General features: G+C 37.6%; 1 protein-coding gene across 10 annotated transcripts in view; it reads left to right on the top strand.

Annotated features, from left to right (window-relative positions):
• TMEM68 (transmembrane protein 68) overlaps positions 1 to 22,212 on the top strand; it is a 34,445-nt gene that overhangs the window by 6,335 nt on the left and 5,898 nt on the right. For 5 of the 10 annotated variants that reach the window (XM_049700623.1, XM_004275008.4, XM_049700621.1 and 2 more), the window contains exons 2-7: positions 512 to 556; positions 1,365 to 1,758; positions 9,942 to 10,106; positions 12,797 to 12,990; positions 18,072 to 18,132; positions 20,653 to 20,792. In XM_049700623.1, coding sequence (XP_049556580.1) covers positions 1,434 to 1,758; positions 9,942 to 10,106; positions 12,797 to 12,990; positions 18,072 to 18,132; positions 20,653 to 20,792 — 885 coding nt within the window. In that variant the 5' untranslated portion in view covers positions 512 to 556; positions 1,365 to 1,433. Of the gene's footprint in view, positions 1 to 511; positions 557 to 1,364; positions 1,759 to 8,225; positions 8,336 to 8,591; positions 8,732 to 9,941; positions 10,107 to 11,664; positions 12,316 to 12,796; positions 12,991 to 18,071; positions 18,133 to 20,652; positions 20,793 to 22,212 lie in introns of those variants that run through there. The other 5 variants (XM_049700625.1, XM_033437642.2, XM_049700627.1 and 2 more) reach the window with 5 other exon arrangements.

The following is a 22,212-nucleotide window of genomic DNA, read 5'->3' as shown; positions in this document are numbered from 1 at the left end:
GAGATGATTTTCATTAAGTTTATATGGTATGGAATAATGATAAAATATCTCTAAGGGTAGAATCAGAAGCAGAGAAAATAGTGATGGAAGAAGGAAATCTTCTGTAGGAGGACATGATCATGAGGCTGATGTAACTGCACCATCGAATATCATGTCTGACCATCAGCTCGTTATCTGGCAATGACTAAAAAGAGACAGAGTCTGTTACACATCTTAACTTCATACTTTTTCTCTGAAGAAGCGAAGTTTCTAGAGCTGTGAATTTAAAAAGTGTCTCAGGTGGGGCTTTGTAGTGTGGAACTAAAACAGCGTATAGAGGTGTCCTCACTAAAAGCACTGGTAGTGTGAGTGTAATTTTTAATTGTGATACACTAGTATAGGGCTGTAAGCATAACTGTCACACATTGGTGAATGTGTCTTGCCATTTATTTTATGGAAATTCTATCTCTGGGTATTAATGATTATCTTTTTTTAAATCATTTTTCTTCCTTTTATATACTGTGTTTTTCAGAATACAGACATTGAAGCTTGGGACAAGATATTTATCTAATTTCTGGTAAGTTAAGTGAATGGTTTAGAGAATGACATAGAATAATTGCATGCTGTATTTTTTTTTTTTTTTTGCGGTACGCGGGCCTCTCACAGTTGTGGCCTCTCCCGTTGCGGAGCACAGGCTCCGGATGCGCAGGCTCAGCGGCCATGGCTCAGGGCCCAGCCGCTCCGCGGCATGTGGGATCTTCCCGGACCGGGGCACGAACCCTTGTCCCCTGCATCGGCAGGCGGACTCTCAACCACTGCACCACCAGGGAAGCCCCATGCTGTATTCTTTCAATCATTTAAGATACAAGAGAAATTTTAGTGACTATAAGATAAAAATGACACTGACAAATTTGTATTATTGTATAATGTCAGAGGAACAGAGAGCTTTTCTATAAACTTGCTTGTAAAAGGTAATATCTAAAAATGTATGTCATCATTTCCTAAGAATTAGGTTACTTTTATTGAATCAGATATTGATGTTTTCTTCTATGAAGAATAGTTATCTCAACATAACCTAGTTTAAGATACAAACGTTCAGTATGATCCATTAAGATATAAGTCAAATTATTAAGATCAATCTGAAATTTCATTCAGCAGCTTTATTTTCCTCTTGTAATTGTAGCTTGTGAGTTATTTCAGAAGCTAAACCCAACACTCTTCACAAATGAAACCCATTTTCACATTTAAATCTGCAACAAAGTTAACTTGTTAACAATCTACTCATTTTTGGTATTAAGAAATGACTACACAGTATTCATGTAGGCTAAAACGTTTAACATTTCAGCTGTGAAGAGAATAACTTTGGATTATTTTTTCCCTTTTAGTGGCTAAATTAAAGACCTGCCATGATGTCAAAGAAAGAGACTGAATTTGTCATTTTCACCTAAAGAAAAATGATAGACAAAAATCAAACCTGTGGGACAGGACAGGATTCCATGCCCTCCATGACTTGTCTGATCCACGTACTTGAAGAATGGTTTGGTGTGGAGCAACTGGAAGACTACTGGAATTTTGCAAACTATCTCTTGTGGGTTTTTACACCACTCATACTTTTAATACTTCCTTACTTTACTATCTTTCTTCTCTACCTTACTATTATTTTCTTACACATTTATAAGAGGAAGAATGTATTAAAAGAAGCTTACTCTCATAATTTATGGGACGGTGCCAGGAAGACGGTGGCAACGCTGTGGGATGGACACGCGGCCGTCTGGCACGGTAAGCGAGATTACTTTGAGTTTTGGGCTCCTTTTCGTGTGGGTGGCGCTGAAACCGTGTTACCCTTCCATTTTGTTGATTGAGGAAATATTGAAAAATATAATGGAAGGGATACTTACTATTTCCTGTTACCTGTTTGCATGCATTGTGCATGTATATGTCTTTCTTAAAATGATTTTTTCTGAGCACACTAGTTTCCATTAAACAAAGAACCACGTAATAATGTAGACTATTACTCTAAGCTCAAATAAAAAATTAATAGTTAAGAATCTAAGAGAGTAAGAGATGAATTAAAACAGTATAGAAAACTGTTTTGAAATTGCTTTATTTTGCGTTTACTTCCATTTTGTTCAAAATAAGTTTGACTTCCCCAGTGTAGAGATTTTTAAAAAATGAAAAATAATATTAAATAGTAATAACATTAAATTAGATATAATATATATACCAAAATGTACCCGTTTTCCGTTTGCTGTGTGACTTATTCAGCTGACATGTTGTCATTTTAATCCTACATATGCCTGCAAATCTTTTTTGAGCACTTGACTGTCCATTACAGTCAAATGCTTAACGTGCATCAGTTCCTATAATTCTTATAATGCTGTAGAGAGAGTCCACGTGTTATCTCCATTTTCCAGTTTTCCCATAAGGAAACTGAAGAACAGCGAGGTTGTTATGTGCGAGGCACGCCAGGACACCAGGGAGAAGGGCCAGGATGCAGCCTCTGATTCCTGGTTCCAGGCCTGTGCTCCTCTGATCTGTGCTGTGCCTCAGGCTTGTCCCTGGTTGGGCTCAGGGTCAGAGTGTAGCGGTCGACAGACAGCAGCTTTGCAAACAGGAACCACATGCCGTCGATGTGTTGAATTCTTAGTATTTACCCATGAATAGGAATGCCCTTGCCAGTCTGTACAACTCTCACACCTGCTCGTGGTTGTTCACCGGAGGTGGGATGCTGTTTCAGCATTCCGTGACCAGAGACCGTGGCTATGTGGACTGCTCTCGTTCATTGTCTTTAAAGCAGTGAGACAGAAATTCAGTGGCCTCGTTTACAGTACTCGGGAAACGATGTCCCCCTCCCACTTACAACCCTCTATACTTCAGGGTAATATATATTGTAAGGAATTTGAATTTTTTTCTGTTTCGGGAGACATGATTTAATGTGGATAAATTCAAGTGTTAAACTTATTTTGTAGGAGCATATATAATTTTGAGGTATTTATTATTTATTTTTCTGAGGTATTTAAAAATATGCACCTATGGCTCAGAGGAAGTAAAATATATAGTTCTTACCATGTTTTAATGTTTTATTTATAATAATTTAACGTATTTTAGTAAGATAAGTGATGCTCTCTAAAATGATTTTCCTCACTCTGCTCCTTAGTGACGCACAAAGGCATTTGTGTGCGTATTTGGATTTTGTATTGATGTCAAATCAGTTTTAATTTATGCTTTGTAAAGAGTCTTCAGAGGAATTTTTTAACTAATAAAAATGTTCATTTTAGAAAATGTGGCGAGTAAAAATAAAGAAGAAAATAATAGTCACCTAAAATTTACCATGCAGTTGAATTCTGTGTGTTTATTGTTTTTTATTTGTGTGGCAGACTAGTATTTTCATGTCACTAAGCCTCCTTACATGACTTATAACGACTATATGGACTCTGTAAATCCTATAACTAATTTACTTACCTATTGAGCTGTTGTTTGTTTATAACTGGTTTACTGTAAGTATCTTTGTATAAGAATCTATCCAGTGTTTCCTGTTTTGAAGTTAAATTTTACCCTCTAATGTATATTATGTAAGTGCTTTATCATTTTTCAAAAAAATCTGATTCTCCTACATCAAGAAACATGAATTTGGTATTTCTTAGATACCTGCATTTCTAGGTAGTCTGTCAGTGAAGCCCCTACCCTCAAGTTGCTTACAGCCTTTAAACTATAAAAATTTTGACTTTTTTACTTCACATTTTACTATTAATTTTTAAAGAAATGGACATATTTTATTCAGTAAAAGCGTCCTATAAATTAAACCATATGTAGTAGAGTTTTTTATGGGAAAATTAAATTGGGATTTCAGGAGAACATTCCTGCTGTCCTTCAGTTGGGTAAGAGTTTCCTTTCCCCTCCTCTGTCTTTCCCCCAGGGAAGGACTCCTGGGTCCGACTCCTGAGTTCGAACGAGGCCCTGCCAGTCACCGTGGGGGGACCTTGGACAGGTTACCTGATTTCTTCTCCCCTCCCTTCTCCCTCTTCCTCCTCCTCCCTTCCTTTTGCAACAATTAGGATTTTTTTAAACTTCATTTTAAAAAAATTTAGAATTACAGAAAAGTTGCAAAAATAATGCAGAGTTCCTATTTTTCACTCAGCTTCCCCTAATGTTAACATCTTACATAACCGTTTGTATAGTTATCAGATTAACAGTGGTATAATACTATCAACCAAACTACAGATTTTATTCACATCTTACCAGTTTCCCTGCCAGTGTCCTTTTACCAGGATCCCATCCTGCATTTGGTTGTCACGTCTCCTCCAATCTCTGAGGGTTTTTTAGTCTTTTATGACCTCAAACTTCTGAAGAGTACTGCTCAGTGATTTTGTAGACTGTCTCTTAATTTAGATCTGATGTTTTCCATAAATTGATTGAAGTTGTGCATTTTTGATAAGAATCCCTCTGATGGTGGGTCCTTCTCAGCACATTGTATCCAAGGTTCATGATGTTGACACGTTTTATTATTGGTGATGGTGACTTTGATCACGTGGTTAAGGAGGTGTCTGTTAGGTTTCTCCACCACAAAGTTGCTATTTTTTACTTTGTAATTGATAGATGTCTTGGGAGAACTCCTTTAAGACTATGTAAATAACCCTTCTCTTCAAACAAGATCCTTAACTTTTCTGGACTTCATTTCCCTCTTCTGTAAAATGGGTTGTTGGAAGGATTCACTGGGCCTTGATGTAAAGTACTTAGAATAATTTTTATTACATAATAAAAGTTCAACAAATGTTAGCTATCACCATTACAGAGCATCTTTCTCCAATAATTTGGAAAGCACTAAAATACATCACTTGTTTCTTGGTCACTATTAAGTTCAACTTCACACACCTACTATGTTCAAGATTCCTAGTATTTTCAAGGTATATTTTTAGGCTATCAAAGTTTTGATTCTTATTGCTAGGAAGAAATGCATTTTGCCACCCAGTATATACATACAGGTATATACTATTTCATCAAAAGTGTATATACTGTCTTCATGCGATCTGCTCTATTTTCTATTCTACTCTCTCTTATTTAAAAAGAAAAATGCTGACTATAACTGACTAAAGTGATTGCATAACTCAATGAGTGATGGCAACCAGCATTTGAAAATCACAGGTGCAGGTTAGCACGGGCACACCTCTAGTAGGAGGTGTGGTGTGGGGAAGGGCACAGGTCGTGGAGTCAGATGCATGTGGGCTTGCGTCCTGGCGGTACCACTGTGTGACCTCAAGTAAGTTACATGGGCTTTTCTTACTTGGGTTTTCTCATCAGTGCAGGGATTCTGTGAGGACCAAATGAGATAGTTATTACGGATCCAATACAGTGCCTGTCAGGTGAATGCTCAATAAATGTTCATTCTTGTTTCTATGGGACAAAAGTGAAAGCACTATTCATGGAGAAAGTAACTTTTGAACAAGGCTTTGAAGAATGAGTGGGAAAGAAATTGAGTAACTATTTCACACCATTTTGTTTAAAAATTAAATAGACAGTTTTGCAGGAAAAGAGAAATGATCAAAATTGGTTCAAGAAGGAGAGAGAAACAGAACAGACCAGTAATCATGAAATAAATTGGAACAGTGGTCAAAGTCTGTATCCTCCTCCCTTCACAAAGGGCCGAGAGCCCACAGGTTATACTAAACTTTTAAGGAACAGATAATGCCCATCTGTGTTTGAGAGTGTAGGAAAAAATGTGGAGCTACACAGTTTATTTTGCAAAGCTAGCAGAACTTTGCTATTGAAACTAAGGAGAACACAAAAAGGAGATTTGCAGGTCAGTCTCATAGATTGTAGTTTTATAAAATTCAATAGTTATAATAAAAAAAAATCTTAGGAAGCGAAGACTAAAAGGTACTACTTCAATAAAGGGAATGTACCAGGAATCTTCAACAAAGATGATCCACATTGGAGAAGTGGAGAAGTATTAAAGCGAGTCCCATAAGTAGGGACCAGAACAAGGAGGCTCTCACCACTGCTATTTAACATTGTCCTGGAGCTCCTAGAAATAAGTACAGAGATGAGAAAAGAAGAGATGCCTGAAAGCCAAGTGAATCCACCTATCAGTACTAATAAGATTAGTTAGCAAGGGAAATGGGCGTATGATAAACACAAAATTAGTAACTACTCATATACCACCAATAATCATTTTTAAAATGGAAAGGAAAAATGCTACTTGAGGCTAGATCTAACCAAAAAACACGTAAAAACTTTATGGAGAAACTGTATACTTTACAAATGGAATTCAGAAAAGGTGAAGTGGATAGAGAGTCTCAGCGTAGTAGAGATGTTGCTCTACAGCCCACACTCCCAGTTCCTTTACCAATTCAGTAGACTTCTAACACGTTTTCATCAAACGTCTAAAATTCATATAAAAGGGCAAACAAGAATAACCAAGACAAATTTGAAAAAACAAAAGAGGAAGTTTTCCCCTATCATATCAAAACCATTAACATTTATAATGATTAAAATTACAGCGTTGGTACAGGGAAAGGATCATCACAAACAGATCAAACAGATTAAAAAGTCAGAAATGTGAATTTAGTAAATGATAAAAGTGGTATTCCAGATCAGCAGGAAAAGATATAGGAAAATATTTGATGATCTCCAACTACGGAAGGTCTTAAAGAACATGCAGAAAAACAAAAACTGTTCAAAAAGGACAGAACTAAAAGACACATCAAAAGATGGGGCAGATCACCACAAGTCACTTACAACATGGCTTAGAAAATAATAAATTAGTAAGAAAAGAAATCCAACTTAAAAGTGGTCTAAGCATGTGGTCTAAAAATGGTCTAAATATAAACGCCAATAATTATAACGGATTCATAAGCCCACTAGTAATTCGGAAAGTGCACATTAAAACTGCACTGAGATAGCGTTTTTACTCAGAGGATTGGCAAATAATTAAAGTATGTTGACATTAAAGGATGAGAATGTGGAGATGGGAACTCTCACTCGGTGCATGTGAGAAAGTACCGTAGTGTAGCGAGTCAGGAGGATGATTTGGTAGTTTCTGTTATCATTTAAAATGGGCGTGTACCATATGATCAACAGTTACCTGTCTTAGCATCCAGTCTAGTGATAAATTCACACATTCAGTGCACAAGGATGCATATAAATGAAGGTTCATTGCAACCAATATTTGAAAAATTGGAAACAATCCAGTGGTCCCTAAATAGGAAAATGGCTAAATGAACTGTGATAGGAATTCATTATGGAATCCTTTACAGCCATTAAAAAAATCATTAAAAAAAATCGCTACATGTGTATATCAAATAGATGTCCAAGATATGTTGTTGAATGGAAAAACTGAGATTCATTGCTATAGTCCTAATAGGAAACTACCTAGGTTAAAACATGCACACACCTCAGTACTGAATAAAAGGCAGGGTGTATTCAGGACCAGAAGATGAATCATTCATGGGTGAGATGTATGCGGAAGGATGAACCTGGAGAAGTAGACAAATTAGGCTTTAAAGGCTCTTGAATGCTATGCTCAGGAGTTTGACTTTATTTTGTAGGTAGTTTGCCTCTGTGTGCTTTCCGGAGGAAGACTCAAAAGGATGGTATTGTTATTTTACCATAGTGTGTAGGCGTATAGCCTTGAAAATGGATTTTTGGTGACAAATTTAGAAAGGATCTATCTCTTAGGAGAAGATTATCCTTATCTGGATTCATGATGCTGATGTCTAAAGCCAGTGGGCAGTAACTCATTTACATAATAAATAATTGCTATGGAGGTAGATGAGGCTACCTGAGCTCCCCGTGACCTTCAGATCCTCGCCAAAGAATCTGGAGAGTGCTTAGGCTCAGGGGACAGAGCAGGGGAGGTAAATAAATGCGCATCTCTTGGCATCCAATAAGAGAACCGCAATCGTCACAAGAGTAGGGCTGTTTTCATTGAAGGGGCCCAGACCGCTCGAAATGTGCATAAAATGTGCATACGGAGGCTCCCCGTCCCTGGACAGCGGATGGACGGATGGTGGCGATAGCTGCGGTCCCGATTGCGTTCTCTGAGCTGCTGTTGCCCATCAGATCCCCAGGACTGGGGTTCTGTAGGCAGGAGAGGACGGGGCCACACTTCAAAACCAACACTGGGAAGAGGGAGTGATAGATTTAAGAGTTTTTGGAGGTAAAACGCACAGAAGCTGGTGACCAGGGGAATACAGAGTCTGAGCGAGGAGCAGGTAACGTGCCCCAGGATTTCTGCTTTTGCTCGACAGGGAAACATGGGACAGGAAGTGCTCCTTTAGAGACGGTCACGTGAGCAGCACAGAGGAGGGAGGCGCCCTGAGTCCACGTGACACCGAAAGAATCTGACATCACTTGATCGGTAATTGGGACCTAAAAGGCCTTGAACATTGACCAGAGTGATTATCTGCCGGTGCTTTTATAGCGAGGGGCGGTATGACCACATCCACGCTTTACGAGTGACACAGTTGAATATTGGGGCTTAATGTTTAGTGGCACGATGGTAAACTCTAGTTTTTGTCAATAATGAATTGATTCATTGAATTTTTCTACTTTCAATCAGGTGACCTGGTATTAAGTAACAATTATTTCTCAATTCTTTTTTTTAAAAAAAAAAGTATTCTGGAAAACAAGAGAGAACCTCAGGAATATGCTGTATAGAATCCCTGAAAGAAGTATTCTTTATTTCTTGGAAAATTTATCTGATGGGACAATCGATCCTTTGGATAACGTCAGACAACTTCAGTGACTGTTCTAAGTAAATTGAATTATTTGAATTAGAATTCGGTAATTGGGAAGAAATGTTAAAAGTATAGACACATACAGAATCTTGAAATATCATTAAATTTAGTTTTTAAAAACATTCTCTTGAGCCCATTTGAAATATTACCAAGTAGTTTATTCCTTCAGTAGTAGAGGAGGGGGGGAGTGGAACTCTGTCCCTGCCCGCGTCAGGTACCTTTGGCAAGTACCGGTTCTTAGAAGCGGTGGAAGGCTTTCCTGCGCTTCTCCCTGGGCCAGGTTTTGCTTTTACAAGAGAAGCTTCCGGGAAGCGAGGGGGATTTTGTTCTCTGAGTCTTTAGCAGGGTCTCTCGTGAGTCTCTGGCCTGCCCTGCCCCTGGTTTTCTCGTGCATATGCGCTGAGGCCTGCGTGAGGCTGGGGAGTGGGTGCAGACTCTTGTTTGTCTCTGGGTTCCCGGGAATCCAACACCTAGCGCTCGCCCACATTCGGTCTTTAAGTGTTTGTTAACATTTTGGTTGTTTTCTTCTCTCCCACTTTGTGGCACCTGCCCGCCCTCCCTCCCACGCGGCTGAGAGAGCGACTTCAGCTTTCTAACGTGCTGCTTCTTCTCCTTCTTAGGGTGGGAGTGAGGTTCTCTTACGGCTGCAGAGTTGATGTTAGTTTTCTCCTTTTCTGTATTTGCGACTGTTAACCTTCTCCAACAGTGAGAAACCAGGCTGACATTATCCTTAATATGTAAACTGATTTGATCAGTCCCCCTGGGTGTAATCAGTCTCCCATCACTGCCACCGTCCCCTGCCACTCAGGGACACCACCCTGTTCCACTCGGACTCTGACCCCCATCCTCATGCCACATGGCTCCCCTCCTTTGCCCGCCCAGGCCCCAGCACCCTTTCTAGGCTCTTCTCCTGTGTGTGGGCTCTCGTGACCGTTTGGGTTTTGACTCGCCATCCCGGGCCACCCTGTACGGATGCCCTCCTCGCCCTGCCTGGGCTCCAGCACCCACCACAGGCCACCCTCCACCCAGGCACCTACTGCACCCCGGCCCACCCAACCACTGTAGGACCGATATATTCAGGGAGGGAGGGAAGGGGAAGGTGGATGGAAACAGGGGGGCTTGTGCTCCTGAAAGAAAGACTGAGTGTCTGAGTTAGTAACCATCCTTTAGTATAAATAAACTAATATTAAATACATTTTAAGTATCTGTATTTTGTCTTTCTAACAGGTTATGAAGTTCATGGGATGGAAAAAATACCAGAAGGGCCAGCACTGATCATTTTTTATCATGGAGCTATTCCCATCGATTTTTACTACTTCATGGCTAAAATTTTTATCCATAAAGGCAGAACTTGCCGAGTAGTAGCTGATCACTTTGTTTTTAAAATTCCAGGTAAACTTTCACTGTAGCTGGTGATATAAAAATGTTTAATTAACATGATCAAATTATGTGACAGTCTGTATGTCTTTGAGTTTAGTATCTGTTTTAGGTAATATACCTAAATATAAAAACATTATGGCCAAAAATGTTATCTAATTTCTTTCTCTATTAACAGGTAGTCATTATTTTTTGAAGTTAAATCCTAAAAGAAATTGTAACTTTTGCCAAACAATTAATTTGTGTTTTGGTAGAGAAGGTAGTTGATTTTTCATATGGTGAATTTCTCTATGAGATATTGATCTGGGAGTTTAATTTTATAGTAATTAGTGTTTGATTACTGTCAGTTTGATAGCAAATCAAAGTTCAAAAAAATTAGCCAGGATATATTTTGTCTTTATATAATCATATAATATTGCCTCAGAAATCCTAACCTAAAGAGCCTATTATGTCTTTTATCATACTTGACTTGCTTGGTAGAATTATAACTCTTAAGACTGAGGACTACTTTTTTTTAAATATTCATATTCATAAAGCCTTCGTACCTTTTTAAAAAGATTAATAAACTGAATGGTTTCAAACATGATAAGAGTTTTAAAAAATATCATTCTAAAGTAAACTCATTAAGATTAAATCTTATTTTCTTCTGTCAGGAAGTCAGCAGAAACAAGCCAAGAAAGTTTATGGTATGTTCTCTGGGATCGTAAAAGCAAAAGCCAACCGTCAACCAGATAAACACCAGACAGTGAATGAAATAACAGTTCTCTTAGTGCCTTTCATAGACATGGTTAATGTTTCCAGCATCCTTGGGCCACTAAAAAGCCATTTGTACTTTGTGTATAAACTAAATTGGCTATAAAATGTATTTCTTTAGACAGTAATATGATCACTTTATAATAAGCTTGGAAACTACAGGAAAGAAAAACATCATTATATGGTCTTACCCTCCTAACATATATCCAGTTATCATTTTGATTTATTTTGTTCATTTTTTAAAAGATTAATTCATTAATTTATTTTTGGCTGTGTTGGGTCTTCATTTCTGTGCGAGGACTTTCTCTAGTTGCGGCGAGCGGGGGCCAGTCTTCATCGCGGTGCGCGGGCCTCTCACTATCGCAGCCTCTCTTGTTGCGGAGCACAAGCTCCAGACGCGCAGGCTCAGGAGTTGTGGCTCACGGGCCTAGTTGCTCCGCGGCATGTGGGATCTTCCCGGACTGGGGCTCGAACCCGTGTCCCCTGCATTGGCAGGCAGACTCTCAACCACTGCGCCACCAGGGAAGCCCTATTTTGCTTCATTTTTAATTTGCACATCTTCACGTTATGCAAACTGTTTTGTTCTTTTTTAAAAAACTTAATGTAGCATTAACATTTTCCCATGTTTTATAAATAACATTTTAAATATATGACTAAAATATTTACTTAACTAGTTTTCTCTTATGGAACATTAGGTTGCTTACTTTTTTTTCTTTTTATAAATAATAAATGTGAATATTTTTATTTAGCATTTGACTTAAAAATTTCCCCCTTTATGATCTTGTAATTTATTAAACCTCCCCTGTTTATTCATTTATCATGAGAATACATCTAGTGAAATCCGTGAACTTTTAACATAGTATAGGATGAGAATTATTTCTTCTCAATAATATTGATAATCTTGCTTCAGATCCTTAAACCTATGAGAAGTTGGGTTATTCTGCACAGTTTTCACTCTCCATCCCCATATTTCCCAGTCTCAAGGGATAATGTATACAAACACCAGTCCTCTAAATTTTCAGTTTAGGATTTGGTTAAAATATTTAATTACTGATAGGATTATTTCTTTCATCCATAAATAGCTATAATTTGAAAAACTGTATAATATTAAGACTGGAATTAATTGTTTCTGAGCCAACCACTCACTTTATTAAAAACTCTTAATGATATTGCTATTATTGTTGATTTAAAAAAAATTTTATTGTGGAATTAGCAGTATCTAACTTTTAATTTCAATAGCTTTAACTGTGGCTTGCCAATTTTGGTAGAGCTAGAGCAGTCAGACTCACATTCTCTTGAGTGATTCTCTTTCTTATAGGGTTAATGGAAGATTAGATGTGTGATTGATGATGGGATGTCCTTTCTGATTGCTCTAATAAATACTGTAGACAGTGTTTGGCCATGAGATGCAGTGGAAGGAGCTTTGGACTAGACATACCTGGACTGGAATCTCTGCCCTGCCCTTTGCTAGGTGTGTGACTTGGAGCAAGCTTCTTAACTCTCTGAGTCAACTTTCCTCATCTGTAAAATGGGAATAAGAATCCCTATTTTCCCAGGTGTTTTTTTTTTTTTTTTGGCCGCCACACAGCACGGCATGTGGGATCTTAGTTCCCCAACAAGGGGTCGAACCTGTGCCCCCTGCAGTGGAAGCATGGAGTCTTAACCACTGGACCACCAGGGAAGTCCCATGAGTTTTAATTAAGAATTTGAATATGTAGCCAGAGTAGTAGGTGATCACTGAGAAAGTAATCAGCGAGACATAGCTATTAATTTACCAGCAATATTAATCTTATGTTAACCTTAAGAGTTGTTGTTGGTTTAAAAAAAAGTAAAAAAAAGAATTTTCTGATTTAAGTATAGATAGTACATTATGTAGGTTGTGAAGATTTTTGCTCTTGAAGAATTGGACAAGAAGTACTTAAGATATATCTTCATGCTAATGTTTCTTACAGGGTTTAGTTTATTACTTGATGTATTTTGTGCTATACATGGACCAAGAGAAAAATGTGTTGAAATTCTGCGGAGTGGTCACTTGTTAGCTATCTCACCAGGTGGTGTTCGAGAAGCCCTGATTAGCGATGAGACCTACAACATCGTGTGGGGTAATCGTAAAGGCTTCGCTCAGGTTGCAATTGATGCAAAAGTGGTGAGTTGTATAAAACTGATTATTAAAGGAAAGCTGTGTCTGCTTTAAAATAAATGCTTAAATAGCTTAAGAGTGTATCAGAATTTAGATACTGTCATTGCACTGCTTTAAAAATTAGTGTCTGTAACTCTAAGATAACAATAGAGAAATATTCCTTGTGCATGGGAGGCCATCTTTATAAAAAAATTCAATCTGGAAATTTGCAAATATCTAGCAAAGCTTTATTTTATGCTTCAAAATCCAGCTTCTTTTAATCAGATTTATGAAATTTTTTGTATTCCTTCACTTATACTTTTTTTCATAAGTATAATCAATCCAACTCTGTGTATTTTAATCCTTTGGTTCAACTGAGTTGGCGCGTTTCAGTGATGGCTATTGGTTGGTTTCATTGTAATTCTTGCATTTGTGACCAATTTATATAACAATAGAGCCCAAATAATATATGGTTCCTACCATTTTTCATCAGTAAATGTGATCAGCTCTCTAATAGTATGAATAAAGATGAGAAAGAGATATTGGTGTAATTTAGATCTTTTTAAAAGAACGAATTTGTCAATAAAATTAAGTGTTCCTCTGGGATTCACTGTAATTATTCTACTTAGTAAACTGGAAAATCTGAATGTCATCTTGTTTTTTTGCTTTGGAAAGTATATCTAAGCTTTTTGGTCTCTGTATTGTACTTTATCCTATGAAACATTTATTACTTACGGAATGTTTCTTCTTTGTTTTCTGTTTGTTTTCATTATAGATTGTCTATCAGAAAAAGAAATCATAGCACTTGACAAGGTGGTTTTCTTTTTCCAGGCCAATTAGTTAGGGACTGCTGCTAATGCTTTCACATTTCTGTTTTTTGTGTGTGTGTTTCCACTGCTGTCATATAGACACCAGTCTGCACCCTTAGCTTGCCTGTTCATCTTGCAGATACAGGCTTTTGATTAAAAAGGAAAGGATTATGGATGACTCCTTCTAACCCAAAAGCAACATTTGAAGAAGAATGGACATCTTCCCTTTATTTTTTAATTGCAGAGTTACAATAAAATAAAATACATTGAGCTCTATTCTCTGTACATATTTGTATATGTAATTTCTAGAAGTAAGTTATAGTGCTTTAACAATGTGATCTTGGTATAAGTTAATGTACTTGTCCAAGTGTTCAATAATGGACAACATAAAAATTTAAACACTACTGTCCTATAGTAGATTATAAACTCCCTTAGGACAAAGCCACTTTTTATATTCTGAATTCCTAGTACAATGACTAGCACTTAGTAGGCTCTCTGCATTTGTTGAATTGATTTTTTAAATACTACAAGAAAGGAGTCTTTTGAATTTAAGTCTATGTTAATAGTATTAATGATACAGAAAATTAATTTATAGCCCATTTTATTTTCCAAAAAGTCTTATGTACTAAGTTAGAAAACAAAACCTTAGACTTTATGAATAACGTAGAATATAAGATGATATATGCACAGTTGTTCCGAAATTAAGGATAATCAGTGTAAATGTACATTAAAGCAATGATAACAGCTAAAAACTTAAAGATAGTTCAATCTTCAGGTTTGTATTTTGAGAGAATTATTTCTTCCAAGGTTTAAGGTAAAAGTGACAAAAATAGATTTGGAATCACACAGATTGATCATGGAATTCTAATTCCTCATCCTTAAGTTACAGTTTTAAGGACCATTGCCTGGAAGAAGTCTTGAAAGAAAAAACTATATAGAGAAAGAAGCCCTTTTATCAATCCCTGAGTTTCTAGATGATTAATTAAGATAACCTAGATAGAGCTTCCCTGGTAGCACAGTGGTTAAGAATCCACCTGCCAATAAAGGGGACACGGGTTCTAGCCCTGGTCCGGGAAGATCCCACATGCCGCTGAACAACTAAGCCCGTGTGCCACAACTACTGAGCCTGCACTCTAGAGCCCGTGAGCCATAACTGCTGGGCCCACGTGCCACAACTACTGAAGCCCATGTGCCCAGAGCCTGTGCTCCACAAGAGAAGCCCCGCAATGAGAAGCCCACGCACCACAACGAAGAGTAGCCCCCGCTTGCTGCAACTAGAGAAAGCCCATGTGCAGCAACGAAGACCCAACACAGCCAAAAAAAAAAAAACCCGATAACCTAGATAATTTACGGTTTTTTTATACAACACTTGAGAAAATTTAATAAACAGCCTTTTACAAGTTAATAAACAAAAATCTTTAACGTTGCTGATTTACAAAATAGCACTGCATCACTGATAAATCTTGTACCACCCTAACCTTTCTTAGCACTTTTAAAGGCTTTATGTTGGTACCCCTGTACAGTAAGTAGGTGACATATGTAATTATTCCAGTGTTACAGATGAGGAAACTCAGGCACACAGAGATGAAGGGATGGAGGGGCCCTGTCACACAGCAAGTCAGAAGCAGAGCTTACAGTTCAGGACTGCAGGCAGCTGGTACACTGCACAGTGAGTCCGCCAACCCCAAGATTAGAGGGCCTTGCAGATCCGCGAGGGAAGCCTTTCAGTCACATGAGGATACAGTTGTAAATGGTACCAGCAGCTTATTTGAAAAAGCCCTTCTTAGGTCTCACAGAATTATCATAAACTTTGAATAAAAAGTTACGACTGTTGTTACAAGACTAACCACATTTAAATTGAAAATAAGGAATGGAAATTCAAGTGAAAATCTAGGTCATCAACAGAAATTCACAAAATATTGGCAGAAAATATTTAAGGCTCGTCTGCAAGTTACAGGCTTTTTGATATAATCTAAATCACTCTTATTTTGTGAATTCCTGAGAATTCTGACTTTGCTGAGAATTTTTAGGTAATTTCGTAGCTAAATAATTTGGGGGAAAAAATGAGCCCATTTACTCTAATTGGAAAACAAATAACAGATGTAAAAGAAAATAGCATTCGTTTCAATAAAATTGTTATATGTATTATCTCAATCTATAAAAACCTTGAGATGGGATCATTATTATTATTGTCATTTCATACATGAAGAAACAGGTTTAGTGACCTGTCCAATTGTTCCCACTTAAATTTTTGTGGCAAAGTTAAGACTCCAAGGCCACGCTCTATTCCCCAAGAATAGTTTTAACAAAATACACATTCTCTACCTGTTCACACACGTGTACATACACGTACAGAGATACATGTGTACATGTAATCAATTTGATTCTAGGTTACTTATGCAACTACCTTGTTATACAAAGTGTGCGCAAACAAAGGAATGAACTACAGTATGAAGTTGTAATAAGGTAATGCTTGCAGCTGTAAGGCTGCAAGCTTGAATGTAAATTTAGAAACCAGGGTATAGCCTGGAATACTGAGTTTGTAGGGTAAGCCTTCTCCTGTTTAGTATCTTCTAGAAATGCCCAGCTTCTGGAGAGTTAGCCATTTAAAGGATGATATATATATACCTGAAGAGTCTTTATAAAGTGCATCCTTCAATACTAACTTCGGGGTTCATGCCAGTCAGTAGACAAAAACCTAGCAGCACTGATCAGAGAAGGCAAAGTGGTGTATATATGAGCTGAAAGCTTTCTGTTCCTTCCTGGGCATCTTAAGTTCTCAACTCTAAAGACATTGTAGAAGTATTTAAAACATTAGGATTCCAACCATGACTTTATTCTACAAAACTAGTGGTGGTTTTAGGAAAATCATAATCTGAGTTTTTTTACAAAAGAGTCAGTCTACTTTGTCTTAGGTGTTAGCTTTATGAATTAACTCCATCAGATTTTAAATTATTCATCGGACTGCTTCTTCTTTACCCGGCTTTTCTGGTTTTAAAATTGCTGCTGCCTGTTTCCTACCCTTTGTATTCAGAGAATACAAGCTAATTCCTTAGAAGCATTTTCTCTCTGTCCTGTTGATTCATTCCTTCTTTAGTTCACCCGTCACACTGTCTTTTAGTACCTGCTTTATTCCAGGCACTGTTCTAGGTGTTTCCAGCAGTGAACGAAACCAAGTCTCTGCTATGGGGGGTCTTGCTTCTAGTGAGGGGAGAGAGATGATAACTAAATGATCAGTTAGGTGATTGAAAGGGAGTATGTTTTATGAAGAAAGCTGTGTCTGTAGACTCTTCCCTTTGGTCCACCAGATTTCACTGGTTTCCAAAGCTGAAAAGGAATGGCTTTTTAAATGTCAGCTTATTTAAATGTTTCAAACCCTGCTCACTCAGGCAAGTAATTCTGTATTAACAAATGCTGATAGTAGACTGTAAGTAAAATGATCCTCGCCCCCCCTTCCAGTTTTATCTATTCTAAAACATCATTTAATTCAGTATATTTTGTGTACCTTTTAAAGTGTTTTATTCAATTTTTTATCTACTTCAGTTTCACCGTGGCGTAACTTCCTTACATGATCCTTTGCTATTTTATCCATTGTTTCATGACGTTTAGATGAGGTCTCCATTTTAAAAAAATCATATTTAACCAATAATGTTCATGGAAAAATAAAAACCATGAACTTTTGAGCAGACATCCTCCAAAATAATGATAGAAAGTGTTCTTTTATGTATATGTTTTTCCTTTTTTTTACTTTTTTTTGGTGTTGAGTATTGTACTTACTTTTCATTGATGTTGAACATTATTAGATTTAATAAGCTCACAAAAAAATGGTGTTTCACTAATTCCATGACAGCATCTTGCTAAAACTTGTCATTTGAACATACGTAAGTTTCTCCATAGAGAGAATTTCTGTTTTGAAACTTTTTCTTCAGTAGCCCACTGAAACCAGTTTAATTATCACATTCATTTTACTTAATGAAATTATTGATCACTTTAATCTTAATTTTGAGTTTCAAGCGTTCATGTGGAATGATAGGAAAGTCGGTAAATGAAATATGTATGTATTATGTATTATGTATTATGTATGTATTATGTATTACCACTAGAAGGTAGTGTTTCCAATTTATATTTTTCTACAAATGATCATGTTAATTTTAGTCTGATAAATCACACTGGTGATAACAGTATACCTTTATTTTTAAAATGCCTTGGTTTTGTGACTTAAACAGGCCCTCAAAAGTTTGCATTAGAGACATCAAATGGATTAACGTATTTACTTTTTAATTCAAATTCTCTCTTTAGCCCATTATTCCTATGTTTACACAAAATATTCGAGAAGGATTTAGATCCCTCGGAGGAACAAGTAAGTTCTGATTCATATGTTTTTGCTAATTGTAATGTAATATTTAGAATGTAATATTTTAAATATTTGGGCTTTTGAACACTACAGGAAAACTTTTTGAATTATTGCTTTAGAAAATGCATATACTATTTAGATGTTTTTCTCTTTAAACTCTAAATGATAACTGGTTCTAAGTAATGGTGGTTCTAGATGTAAGATTTTTGTTAAGGGTCTCACGTATATACTGAAGCTTATTTATCATGGGCTTTTTAAAATTACAGAGTGAATTTTCTAATTTACTGTGTTAAACCATGTTGTTGAGGTTTAAAACAAATGTACTTATTTGTAAATAAAGACTATCTTCCTAACTCATTCCTGAAGAAGTGACAGCTGTAAAAATGGATGGCAATAAAAAAAATTGGGGGGGGCAGAATTTGAAAGTCTATTTATCTTGAAAAAAGTATATATATATGTTTGCATAAATCTCTTAAATTTTAAGAAATTAATTTCTATTGGAGTATAGTTGATTTTACAATGTTGTGTTAGTTTCAGGTGTACAGCAAAGTGAATCAGTTATACATATACACATAGCCACTCTGTTTTAGATTCTTTTCCCATATAGGTCATTACAGAGTGTTGAGTAGAGTTCCCTGTGCTATACAGTAGGTTCTTAGACAAGAAAATATTGAATTAAGATTAACAACCTAAGGAGATATCATTTGCTTTAATTTATTTCGGTTACCTCTTGGTTTTTTTTGAACCATGATAGATTTACATTGAAAAGTTCTTTGTGCCTGCCTTTAATTTATTGATAACAAAGTAAGCTTTGAACCTAGCTATAAGAGTGATAACAATTCAATGTGCTTTCTCTTTGCAAAGTCTCTCTCTTTTTTTTTTTTAGTTTTATAGTTTGCTTTGTACCCTATGGTTTATATATTATATTTGATTGATTATGTTTTATCCCTAGTGCTATATTGTTAGTGTTCCCACCCACATACAAATCCCGTCCTGAAAACCTTAAACTTCTGTTGTTCCTTTTATGTCTGTGTTGGTATATTCTTGATATTCCATTATGGGTTTTTTTAGTTCTTTTTCTTCAAATTTGGAATGGAAAGGCAGATTGATGTGATGTTTAACTTTTGTTGTGTAATTAATCCTTCTAATTTTCTCTCAGATCATTTCTTTAGAATTTAAGTTGCATACCAGAAATTATTCCTAATTTTGTTTCTTTAATTGTAAAGTGGTTTTAAAATTCTTTTTGACTGGGTTTCCCTGGTGGCGCAGTGGTTGAGAGTCCGCCTGCTGATGCAGGGGATGCGGGTTCGTGCCCCGGTCCGGGAGGATCTCACATGCCGCGGAGCGGCTGGGCCTGTGAGCCATGGCCGCTGGGCCTGCGCATCCGGAGCCTGTGCTCTGCAACAGGCGAGGCCACAGCAGTGAGAGACTCGCGTACCGCAAAAAAAAAAAAAAAAAAAAAAAGTTCTTTTTGACTGCTTTTTTTACTTTAAAAGTTGAATATCTCAAAAGTTGGTTGTAGTGGTATATTTTTTTGAGTATTACTTTGGGTCTTATGGTATATTCTGTGTTTCCATATATAAAGTGTTTTAAACTTTCAGTACAATTCATTTTTTTTTGTTGTTTTTTTTTTTGCGGTGCGCGGGCCTCTCACTGTTGTGGCCTCTCCCGTTGCGGAGCACAGGCTCCAGACGCGCAGGCTCAGCGGCCATGGCTCACGGGCCCAGCCGCTCTGCGGCATGTGGGATCTTCCCGGACCGGGGCACGAACCTGTGTCCCCTGCATCGGCAGGCGGACTCTCAACCACTGCGCTGCCAGGGAGGCCCTCAGTGCAATTCTTAATTATGTATTCCATGTTGCTTGTCATGTTTTGGATTCTTTTTTTTTAAACTTAGTCTTAGTCTGTCAGTTAATGTTACATTATTACCACTTTTAATCTTGCTAAATTTCATGGTTGGTCATTAGCATTAACAATTCTTTTTCCTAGTTTACAGTAATGTTTTTAGCCTTTACTTAGTTTATTGGTGCATTTTAGTCTCACGTTTACTTGAATTTATTTTATGCTTTCATTTTTTCTTTTGTTTGTGTAAGTCACGTATCTGTGAGTCTTTGGACTTTTTAGCTTCTAGCTTTTTGTTGCAATCTTTATGCTGTGTTTTTCAATAATAGTAATTAGTTTGCCTTTTTAAATTCTTACATTTTTAAAAGCTCATCTTTCCCCCCTAATTAATAGACCTTATTTTTTTGAGCATTTTTAGGTTTACAGAAAAATTGAGCAGAAGGCATAGAGAGTAGCCACAAACCTCACCACTCCCCAGTTTCTTCTGTTATTCACATCTTGCATTAGTGTGGGACATTTGCTACGATCAATGAAAAGCTCATCTTTTAAAAAAGTATTGTATTAATTGCCAGGAGGTGATCCTGTTTGCCTCCATCCTCTAAGTCTTACATAATTAATTTGAAAGTTTACAGTTACATGCTCAGAATATTTAGCCAATTAAAATGATTTTGTTTTCTTTAAAACAGGGTTATTTAGGTGGCTGTATGAGAAGTTCCGTTATCCGTTTGCCCCAATGTATGGAGGTTTTCCAGTGAAGTTACGCACCTATTTAGGTGACCCTATTCCGTACGATCCAAAGATCACGGCAGAAGAACTAGCTGAAAAGGTAAATTATTCTTTCTTTCTTAGTTTTAGGGCACATTTGTACTTTCAGGTTTTATTTTAAAAATTAAATAATTCTACAAGCATGTTCTGGATCAGTGGTGATTCCCCCCCCAGGGGACATCTGGCAACGTCTGGAGACATTTTTATTGTCACCACGGATGAGACTTGGGAGGAGGTCGTGCTGTTGGCGTCCAGTGAGTAGAGGCCGGGGATGCTGATAAACATTCTATAGTGCACAGGACACCCGCCCCGCCCCCAGCAAAGAACCGTTCTTTCTAAAATGCCAGTTGTGTTGAGGTTAAAGTTCTTGGCACCGTTAATTAAAAGGTTTCGTTAAGTGATATTCAGAAGAAGAAAGCTTTGACCTCCATGAAAAGAAATTGCTTTTGTCTGGTAGAAATACTTTGGGAGGAACATGGAATCGTGCTTAAGAGTGTGGGTTGTGAAGTCAGATTGTTCTAGTGCCACTGTTTGTTTGCTCAGGCAGGGGAGCAGGGGAGAGAACAGAGCCCACTCACAGAGTTACCCCTGGGGGTCACATGCGATTGAGGACATCCATCATTGAGAGCAGTGTCTGCCCTCTGGTAGGTGTTCCATGACTGCTGGCTACTGCTGTTACTCTAGGAGCTTGTGGCCCAGTGTGGCAGGTAAATAACTAAATCGATGCTTTTAAGGTGACGTGTTAGCACAATGGTGTGCTTGCGGCACGATTTCTCAACCTGGGCACTATTGGTATTTTGTTGTGCGGTTGTTCTGTGCACCGTAGGGTGTTTACTCACTAGATACTGGTAGCATCTCATTGCTATCCCTCACTCACTGTGACAATAAAAAACCATCTCTAGACGTTGCCATTATCCCCTGGGAGACAAAATCTCCCCTGGTTGAGACCTGCTGTTTTAGGGTATTATGGAAACACAAAGGAAAAACATCGAAATTAAACCAGGGATGCCTCCTTGAAGGAAGTGATGCTTGAATTCAGTTTTGAAAGGCGAAAAGGGATTCGCTGGGTGAAGAGTAGAGAGGTAGAGGAAACAGCGTATGAAAGGATGGCAGCACGAACTGGCGTAAAGTCTTCAGGGAGTTGAGGGTGGTCTGGGGTAGCTAAAGGGATAGAGAGTATAGACAATGAGGCTGGAAACATAGGAGTGTCTGGACCACGAAGGCACATCCTTGATTTTGTTTCTTGAAAGCCAGGGGTAGCTACTGAAAGCAGATGACTGATGTAGTAGGTTTGCTTTTAGAAAGATCACTAGAGGCAGTAGGGAGGCCGAGTTTGAGTGAGACCAGGAGAAGCTCAAAAGGGAAGGAGACTGCTTTGTGAGGGAAAAAATAGGAAACGCTTCCTAGAATTGAGGGCATTTGTGGTAGGTCTTGAAAGACGGACGGGACTTGGACATGCGGACTTGGGGCAGGAGGGAAGA

Source organism: Orcinus orca, chromosome 17, assembly GCF_937001465.1.
Source record: "Orcinus orca chromosome 17, mOrcOrc1.1, whole genome shotgun sequence".
In the NCBI taxonomy this organism is placed as follows: domain Eukaryota; kingdom Metazoa; phylum Chordata; class Mammalia; order Artiodactyla; family Delphinidae; genus Orcinus; species Orcinus orca.
The sequence above is the reverse complement of the archived record's forward strand: the minus strand, read 5'-3'. Positions and strand labels throughout refer to the sequence as shown.